The sequence below is a fragment of the Lactuca virosa genome, chromosome 2, assembly GCF_052849685.1.
Source record: "Lactuca virosa cultivar CGN04683 chromosome 2, Lactuca_virosa_CGN04683_v6, whole genome shotgun sequence".
Classification (NCBI taxonomy): Eukaryota; Viridiplantae; Streptophyta; class Magnoliopsida; order Asterales; family Asteraceae; genus Lactuca; species Lactuca virosa.
In genome coordinates this window covers 296,287,664-296,297,445 of record NC_136427.1, presented here as the reverse complement: position 1 = coordinate 296,297,445, position 9,782 = coordinate 296,287,664, and the positions used below count along the sequence as shown (strand labels likewise).

The 9,782-nt window shown below is 34.8% G+C and overlaps 1 protein-coding gene across 1 annotated transcript; it reads left to right on the top strand.

Moving 5' to 3' along the window:
* The first annotated feature begins 4,630 nt into the window (after window positions 1-4,630).
* Window positions 4,631-8,320, top strand: LOC145161464 (Leucine-rich repeat protein kinase family protein). The gene is made up of 2 exons (XM_079080978.1): window positions 4,631-6,524; window positions 6,612-8,320. Exons 1-2 carry the CDS (start codon window positions 5,062-5,064, stop codon window positions 8,071-8,073), a joined length of 2,925 nt encoding a protein of 974 aa, XP_078937104.1. The 5' UTR covers window positions 4,631-5,061; the 3' UTR covers window positions 8,074-8,320.
* The last annotated feature ends 1,462 nt before the right edge of the window (window positions 8,321-9,782 follow it).

Below are 9,782 nucleotides of genomic sequence, written 5' to 3'. Positions count from 1 at the left end.
TTATAAAATATTTAATGTATATATATTCATATTAAAATTTTATTTTTAATAAACCCGTGTAATACACGGGTCTTACACCTAGTATATGAACATAAACGAATATATAATATAGTAATGTATTATAAAAACAAGACTAAACTGCAAATTTGGTCCCTGTGGTTAGCAAAAATATATGGATAGAGTCCAAAAAGTTTCCAACTTGCACCACTGGTCCAAAATCAAAAACTTTTTTGTGGTTTTAGTCCCTCAAAAAGTTGAAAGGATTATTTTTCCCTTTTAATTTCCTTTTCTAATTTTTTGTATTTGTTTTAACACCCTTTTAATTTAAAAATAATAGAAAAAACAAGAATTGGCCCACCCCACTCTCTCATCACCGTATCCCTCGTTCTCCCCCCCTCTCTCTCTCACACACACACACACATAGACACACACATAACTCATTCTGGACTTCGTCTTCTCCAGACATCCCTAAAACGAAGAACAAAATCCAAAATCAAGCCCTAGAAAAAAAAACTAAACTAAACAAATCAAAGAACATCCTATTCGCACCCTTAAAACAAATTTCTTATTCCTGCATTTCCAACCTTTTCCCTTGGATCATTGTAATCACCTCTTGAACTGGGTTTACAAACCTAGTGATTAAAACCCCCTGAATACAAGAAAAAAAGATTTTAATGTAAACCCACAAAGAAGGGGCGATGAGTTCAGCAGATAGACATATTGACATATATATACACTTATTTGCGGTAAGAGGGAGACAAGGTATCACACCTTACCTCTATTTTCGTCTTCTTCACCTTAAGTGCAAGACGGGATCAATTATCCCAATTCCTTACTAAGTTCTTGTCATCAGACTTCAAATTGAAAAAACCCATCAACCAAGCATACACCTACACTGTCAAACTGTAGGAGCGTTTCCTCCTGTGAATACTGTTGGCTGTCACTCGAGGAAGATGGGTACCGTCGGGGAACATCTCCTCCATCATTGTTTTGTTCCAGATTTTCTTTGATTTGCAATCACCCTTGATGTTTCGTTTTCTCCGTTCCAAATCTTCATGGAATTTGTATTTCGAGGCTAGATTCCCTCTCTTTAATCCTTCAAACACTCCATTGATGAAGTTCTCACATTATGTGTGTATGTGTGTTTGAGCTTATCTATTTCTGTTGTGTTTGAGCTTCTATGTTTTTGGTGTGTTTAAGCCTCTCTGTAACTAGTATAATTTGGTTAAAAAAAATCGTGAGAAGGGTGTGAAATGGAGCAGTAAGGAAGAAGATGATGAGAGAGAGGGGGTATGGGTATAGTGGGTGAGGGTGGGGTGGACCAATTCTTGTTTTTTCTATTATTTTTAAATTAAAAGGGTGTTAAAACAAATACAAAAAATTAGAAAAAGAAATTAAAATGGCAAAATAGTCCTTTCAACTTTTTGAGGGACTAAAACCACAAAAAGTTTCTGATTTTGGACCAGTGGTGCAAGTTGGAAACTTTTTGTACTCCATCCACATATTTTTGCTAACCACAGTGACCAAATTTGCAGTTTAGTCTAAAAACAATTGAACTTATATGAACGTAAATAAACGAACATAAACGAACATTCACAAACATAAATGAACGAACGTGACCATTATTCATATTCATTCGTTTAACTAAACGAACGAGAATTTGTGTTCATATTCGTTCATTTATTAAATAAACATACATAAACGAACTTCCCGTCGAATGGTTCGCTGAACGGTTTGTTAATAGTCATACTTATAACTACAAACCAAATTAAGCCGAAGACATTAAAATAGGAAGGTATAACTTGAAGAATTTAAAAGACAATATGCTAATAAGAAAAGAAGTTTAAAAAAATACAATGCTATAAATGGATCCAAAATATAATGTTCTAATTAGAAAATAATTTAAAATACAATACAGTTCATGCATCCATTTTTTTTCTTCATATTCTTGTACCTTTTGGCATTTCATACATAGAAAAAAAAAGTTTAATAATATTTTTTTGCAACGAAAATTTTATATTACCCTTTTAAGATATATTTTTTTTATGACCGGATGCCTAACATAGCAAAAATAATATCAAAAAAGTAAATATCTTATTACCGATAATAATAGTATTTTTTGAATAATTTTTAAAGTATATGGTAATATATAAAAAGATAAAATTAATAATACGCTTTATAGAAAATAAGAAGAAATTATTAGCCTTTTAAGTAATTTACCTAATTTACTACCCACAAAGGACCTAAACAATCTTGCTAGTGGGGAGAAAAATGATTTTTCAGCTGTGCGCGGTCCGACGATAGGTTAGCCGCAAGTGATAGGAACTTAGTAAGGGAAAATAATAGTAAAAATCCTTAAAAATATTAAGTTAATAGATTAAATAGATAAGCAAGTTAAACCTATAACATCTATTTATATTGCTATCGATAGAATCCAAATAATGGACGAAGAAAAAATTAATAAAAAAACTGTTACAAATGTTATTTTAAACTATTGAGATGATGCCCAGATTATGTAATCTTCCTTGAGTATCGATTTGACTTCCATCGTCAATAAACCTCCGCGACATTCATTAAAAAATTAGTAAAGTAGTGACTCGTAACAGATTTATTACTTTGTGAAATTTAATAAAAACGAGATTAAAGAAAAAAGTTAAAAAATGTGGGGACCAGTGACTGCAAATATTGAAGAAAAGAAAGAGTCAAAAGGCAAAAAAACAAAAGTCTCTGTCATTGTGAATAGCGATCGCATAACTTTTCTTTAATTACATCACCTACCCCTACATCTTCCCATCTTACCTCATTTAATGATCTCTATTCACTCACCACATAATCATATCATACCTAAATTTTCATGCCAGTTTTTAAGTTCGAACATTGGTGTATTTTTTTTTGTGTGAATCACCATAACCATACGTAGAATTTTAACATGTTTAAGTGAGAGGGTGTTGCTTCGAACCACATGACACTAAGAGGGTGTTTGATATTTTTTAATGAGCTTGATAACAAATTTAGTATGACCAGTTATATTTAAATTGTTTGATACATGCTTAGAAACCTTTGATTCAAATGCGGTTCACCTGAGATGTCTATTACTTGATTAGATTCATGATTATGTATGATTCAGTCACACTTTGACTCAACTATATCTAATCCAATCAAACAAATATCAAAAAACTCCTAACTATTAAGTGGTATGGATATTATGAACAAAAACAAAATAAAGGTTAAATGTAGATAGTAATAACATCTAAAACCATTTTTTTTTTAAATTTTAAATACATAATGTTAACATATAGTTTTTTTATTCATTTGAAGTGATATTTTTGTCATCTTTATAAAAAAAATAACTATAAATTTTTGTTGGGTTTAGATTTGAATGGTGCAGTGTATCACTTTCACAACAATATAATCAAATACGTTTTACAATTTTGATAAAAGATACATTATATTAGTTGACGTAAAGTACATTAATATTGTTTGTATTTGACCAAAAAATAACGTATTAATGTTTTACAATCATATGATTCATGTTTCTTTAATCATGTTAATCATAAAAATAGGATCTTTGATATCAGTAAGTTTATTTATCAGATTTTATTAATGTTAATTAATGATTAAAACGTAAAAACCAGTTCTTTACTTCTTTTTCATAAACGGATTAATTATATGACAAGCAATTTAGATATAAAATACTACATCATTTAACAATTTCTTCTAGTGATGATTAATAACCAGTAACCTTTTTCGATTGTTTTTACCATTGGATTCATGTTTCAGTTTATCCACTTGTGTTAAATAGTTCCATTTAAATTAGAAATAAAATAAAATCTAATTGGGATATTCAAGTTGATAAATACATGCATGCTAAATTACTTGTTTGATACATAACTGAAGAAACCATACAATAACTACACTCCAATTGAAAAGTAGGTACTTCATAGTAAATGTATTGTTATAAATATTTCTTAACAATACAGTATGTAATTAAATCCAATAGAATGTAATGAATTGGAAAACCTTAACAAGACATTAATTGGACTCTTTTTATTTATTTATTTATTTGTATTTGGTTGCTTAAAAATGATGGAATGCTTTATGGTTGGATTTTTTTTCGAACTTTTGAAGTGTTAAAAAAATTAAAATGATAATACTTATAAAAGGAACATACAATCTTATAAATTATTCACATTATCATATTAAAAAAAATTACATTATTATTTTGATAGTATGAGCTTTTTTAATCATATTTGATTTTTGAATTGTTAAACTTCTTAACTAAAGACGTGAGTTGAAATTTCTTTGTGTTATTCTCGCTTGCTATGGTCATGATAAGTTCCGATTCGAGAAATTTATGTTATCCACATGGTTGTCAAATATCAAACACAAAAAATACGTTGTCACTTACTTTTACGCCCTTCAACTTACATACATATTACAACTGGATCCCTTATATTTTGCTCACCTTTTATATAAGACCCCGACCCACCTTAACGCCTACGTGTAAGACAGCTCACTCTTACCCACTGGCGTATGAACGCGTGTCCACTCCTAAATATACGGGCCCCACGTCCTTCCCCCTTCAATCTCTTTGCCTAAATAAAGTTATGCATTTACTCTGTCTGAGAGAGAATATCAGTGCTTGAGTGAGAAAGAGAAAAACCTAGAGAGAAAAGAGAGCGCTGCCCCACGGCGGCCGGAATCCTCATCTCCGCCTTTACCGTTTACTTTCCGGTAACGGAAAACACTTGAAATTCTCCTCTGACATTTTCTTCGGTGACTTCGCGGGTGGATTTGTTTTTTGTTGTAGGTAAACCGTTTAGTTTTCTTCTTAACCTGAATCCTCACATCATTTTCCTTTCTCCGCCTTCTTCGCTTGCAATTCTTTCCGTTAAGGAAGTAAAATTGTTAACGGCACTCAGACATATCGTGTGTTGTTTGTATAAAGTTGATATATTTTCCGGGTCTATCCTTGTCTTCGCTTTGTTTCCGTAAAATGCAGTGAGTTTGTTAGGTTTTGTTAGCAATTGTGTGCTCTGTTTTGAAGCTTGGGCCATTGAAATGAGAAAGTTGCTTAGTATCTGTCTGTTTTTGCTATTGGCTCATGTTATTACTGTGAAATCATTGAATCCAACTCTGGATGATGATGTGCTGGGCTTGATCGTGTTCAAGGCAGACCTTCAAGATCCAGAAGGTAAATTGGCTTCTTGGAATGAAGATGATGATAGTCCTTGTAAATGGAAAGGCGTTCGGTGTAACCCTAGATCTAACAGGGTATCTGACCTTGTTCTTGATGGGTTTGGGCTCTCGGGAAAGATGGGACGTGGCCTGATGCAGTTAAAGTTTCTTACCAAGTTATCATTGGCTAAGAACAATCTTACAGGAAACATAGGAGTCAATCTCGCCCAACTTGCTAGCCTTCGGGTGATTGATTTGAGTGGAAATGGTTTCTCTGGACCAGTTCCTTCTAATTTTTTCGAGCAATGTGGGTCCTTAAGGTCAATTTCTTTAGCCAATAACAAGTTTTCTGGCAAAATTCCAGATAGTTTGGCTTCATGTTCATCTCTTGGTACCCTCAACTTTTCATCCAACCAGTTTTCAGGCCTTTTACCTTCAGGTATCTGGTCCTTGCATGGACTTAGATCACTTGATCTTTCTGATAATCTCTTGGAGGGTGAGATTCCGAAGGAGATTGAAGGTTTGTATAACCTGAGGGAAATCAGGTTGAGAAAGAACCAGTTTACAGGTGAAGTTCCAGATGAAATTGGAGCTTGTGCGCTGTTGAGATCTGTTGATTTGAGTGAAAACTCCTTTTCTGGGGCTCTGCCAAGCACATTGCAGCAGCTTTCTTTGTGTAATAATCTGAATTTTCACAGCAATTTGTTCACTGGCGAGGTTACTGAATGGATCGGGGAACTCGGGAGGCTTCAAACTGTTGATCTTTCCAACAATATGTTTTCTGGCGCTGTCCCAAACGCCATTGGTAATATTCTTTCTTTAAAAGCACTGAATATTTCCAGCAATGGCTTCTCTGGGAGCTTACCAGCGTCAACGGTCAATTGCCAAAACATTCAGAGCTTAGATGTGAGTCGGAACTCACTCACAGGGTTTCTTCCTACCTGGGTATTTCAATTAGGGCTACAAAACGTTCTGTTTTCAGAGAACAAGCTGACTGGAAGCATCTATGGTGCTCTTACTTCCTCCATTGATATCTCACACCAGAATCTTCAAGTTCTTGATATATCCCACAATGCATTGTCTGGTGAAATTCCATCTGAAATCGGGAGCTTTACCAGCTTGCGATTCTTGAATATATCCAAGAATGCACTGATGGGGGAAATCCCAGATACTATCGGGAAGCTAAAGGCTTTGGATTTTCTTGATTTGAGTGAAAACCAGTTGAATGGAAGCATTCCTCATGAAATAGGAGGAGCAACTTCCCTGAAGGATCTGATACTATCACAAAACTCCCTTGATGGCAACATTCCAAGCTCCATTGGCACATGTTCATCCCTAACTTCACTGTAAGATCAACATCATCTTCTTTCTTAATTTCTTTCTAGATCTTTTCATTGCAAAGATGACTTCCTAATCAATGATAATTTTTGCAGGATATTATCACGAAACAGTCTCTCTGGGCAAATTCCTGTAGCAATGGCAAAACTTAGTGATCTTGAGTATGTAGATCTCTCTTTCAACAAACTCACTGGAACCCTACCTAAACCATTAGCAAATCTCGTCCATCTTGTCTCCTTCAATGTCTCACACAATCAACTACAAGGTGAACTACCCGCTGGAGCTTTCTTCAACACCATATCTCCCTCCTCAGTCGCCGGAAACCCAACTCTTTGTGGTGCTGCAGTCAACAAAAGCTGCCCTGCTGTCCTTCCAAAACCAATCGTCCTCAACCCAAACTCAACAGGAACAGACCCCGAGACAATCCCTCCAACCCTCACACACAAAAGAATACTTCTTTCCATTTCTGCCCTCATTGCCATTGGTGCAGCTGCCTTCATTGTCATTGGAATCATCTTCATCACTGTTCTCAATCTTCGTGTCCGTTCCTCCATGTCCCGGTCAACAGCCGCCATTCCATTATCCGGTGGCGACTTCAGCAGCTCCCCCACCACCGACACGAATTCCGGCAAGCTGGTGATGTTTTCCGGCGACCCCGACTTCAGTACAGGTGCACACGCGCTGTTAAACAAGGACTGCGAGCTTGGGCGCGGTGGTTTCGGGGCGGTTTACCGAACTGTTCTCGGAGATGGTCGATCTGTTGCCATCAAAAAGCTTACAGTCTCAAGCCTTGTGAAATCTCAAGAAGATTTCGAGAGAGAAGTTAAGAAACTTGGAAAGATTCATCACCCGAATCTTGTTGCTCTTGAAGGGTATTACTGGACTCCATCATTGCAACTCCTGATATATGAATTTGTTTCTGGTGGGAATCTTTACAAGCATCTTCACGAGGGAGAAGATGAAGATGGAAACAGAAGCTCCCTTACATGGAATGAAAGGTTCAATATTATTTTAGGGATTGCTAAAAGTATGGCGCATTTACATCAACTTAACATCATACATTACAATCTGAAATCCAGTAATGTACTGATTGACGGTTTGGGTGAGCCGAAAGTTGCTGATTTTGGGCTTGCGAGGCTCCTACCGATGCTGGATCGGTATGTTCTAAGCAGCAAAATTCAGAGTGCTTTGGGATACATGGCGCCGGAGTTTGCTTGTAAAACGGTGAAGATTACTGAAAAATGCGATGTTTATGGATTTGGGGTTTTGGTTCTGGAGATTGTGACTGGGCGGAGACCGGTGGAGTACATGGAGGATGATGTGGTGATACTTTGTGATATGGTTCGTGGGGCTCTTGAAGAAGGAAGGGTGGATGAATGTATTGATCAAAGGCTACAAGGGAAGTTTCCGGCTGAAGAAGTAATTCCGGTGATGAAATTAGGGTTAATTTGTACGTCACAAGTGCCTTCCAACCGGCCTGACATGGCGGAGGTTATTAACATATTGGGCCTTATCAAATGCCCTTCGTCGGAAAGCCAGGAGGAGGAATCCGGTTAAAATTGGTTTAATTATGAAAATGGTGATCGGTGATTGGTTATCCGGCGAAGATGAATCCGGTTAGGTTTTTTTTTTTTTTTTTTTTTTTAAGGAGAGAGAAGAGGGTTTTGAATTTTGATTATCGCTTGTACTGTACTGCTCTCTGTTTAGCGTTTAAGTTACCGGATTCGTTTTCACCGGATCCAATTTCGGATCCATTTACCCCCTACTTTTGTTTGTTGTTATGATGACGTGGGTTATTGTTTAACCGTCTTTTTATCTTGAAATTGTTTGTATCCTTCCTGAATCCTGACTCCTGAGGTTAATTTTCAAACCATGTAAAAGGTCAGCTGGAAGGGTATTTCGTCAAGTTATGAAATACATTTTTACCCATTTAATTTCATTTCAAATCATCATGTGAAGAATAGTTGTAAAATAGGAATATGTATGTAGATACATTCAATTATTATAAGATTAGATTGGAATTTACAAGTCAAAAAGTGAAATCAATAGACGCAGCGGCAGCGGGGTCTAAGATTCTTGGCACCCACTTTGAAACAAAAATAATCCAAGTGGTAGTGCTCAGCTGAATAAAGAAGAATAAAGTAACGGAAAGTGAACACGACATAACATAAACAAAGTGCATAAACTAACCTCATTTCTTTTTCCTAAACAAACACCCAAATTTTCAATTTCAGTGCACATCAATCAATATTATTATATAATTATTATTAACGACTGAATTTTGTAAACTTCCCGGACTCCTTTAAGCTATACTTTACACGCAAGCAATGTATCTAAACATTTTTGGTCGAGTATTGTGACTTAATTAAGTGAAACTCTTTAATCTTTATCTTTATATATAAATAAAAGTTATTGGTAATGTCGAAGTTGACATGTTTTTTTAGACAAACAGTGGGTGGAAAATCTATTATTATTAGCGCATCTTCATACCATGTGCAAAAGCTACTTAAAATGAGTTGTCCCTTCCCTCCAAATCCACTTTGTCTTTGGCCATCAAATAAATAAATAAACAATATATATATATATATATATATATATATATATATATATATATATATATATATATATATATATATATATATAAAATAGAAATGCATAACTAGGACAACATATGCTAAAACCAATGATCAAGTGAGACTGTCCAATTCTTTATTCATAAGTAATGTATTGTGGAAGTTATTTATTTAGTTAGATGTGTTGTCATGTATTCATTGGTTCAAACATGTATATTCATGAGAACATTTTTAAAAAAAAATGCCGAATCTTTTTTTAGCCTAGATATTTGCTTAGACGCAATATTTCGTTAATATTGACGGTTTTGGTTTTGAAAAATGATAAGCAGATTAGGAATTCTAATGTTTTGGCAAACTTTTTGTTAGAGAGAGAGATGAAAGGAGGTATAGTATTGTCTTTTTCATCATCAACAACCACATGTGTGCATAATAAATTTGGTTATCTTTCTGGTTTCCAGATATGAGCCACCTAGAGTTGCACTATCATTTGACACAATGAAACCCACCATCTTTGCATGAAAGACTCCAAAGATTGAAACTAAAATAAGTTATAATTTTTTAATTATCTTACGATTAACATAACATCATTATTGGACACGATTTTCAATACAACTATGTGTGATACAAATGAACGGATAGTCAAAATGGATGACATGTCAAACTGCATATAAAATGCAAATTATGAATTTCAGG

Coding starts and splice junctions, on each gene's coding strand:
- LOC145161464 (XM_079080978.1), top strand. CDS start 5,062: ATGAGAAAGTTGCTTAGTATCTGTCTGTTTTTGCTATTGGCTCATGTT. Junction 6,525..6,611: donor TGTTCATCCCTAACTTCACT/GTAAGATCAACA, acceptor TAATTTTTGCAG/GATATTATCACGAAACAGTC.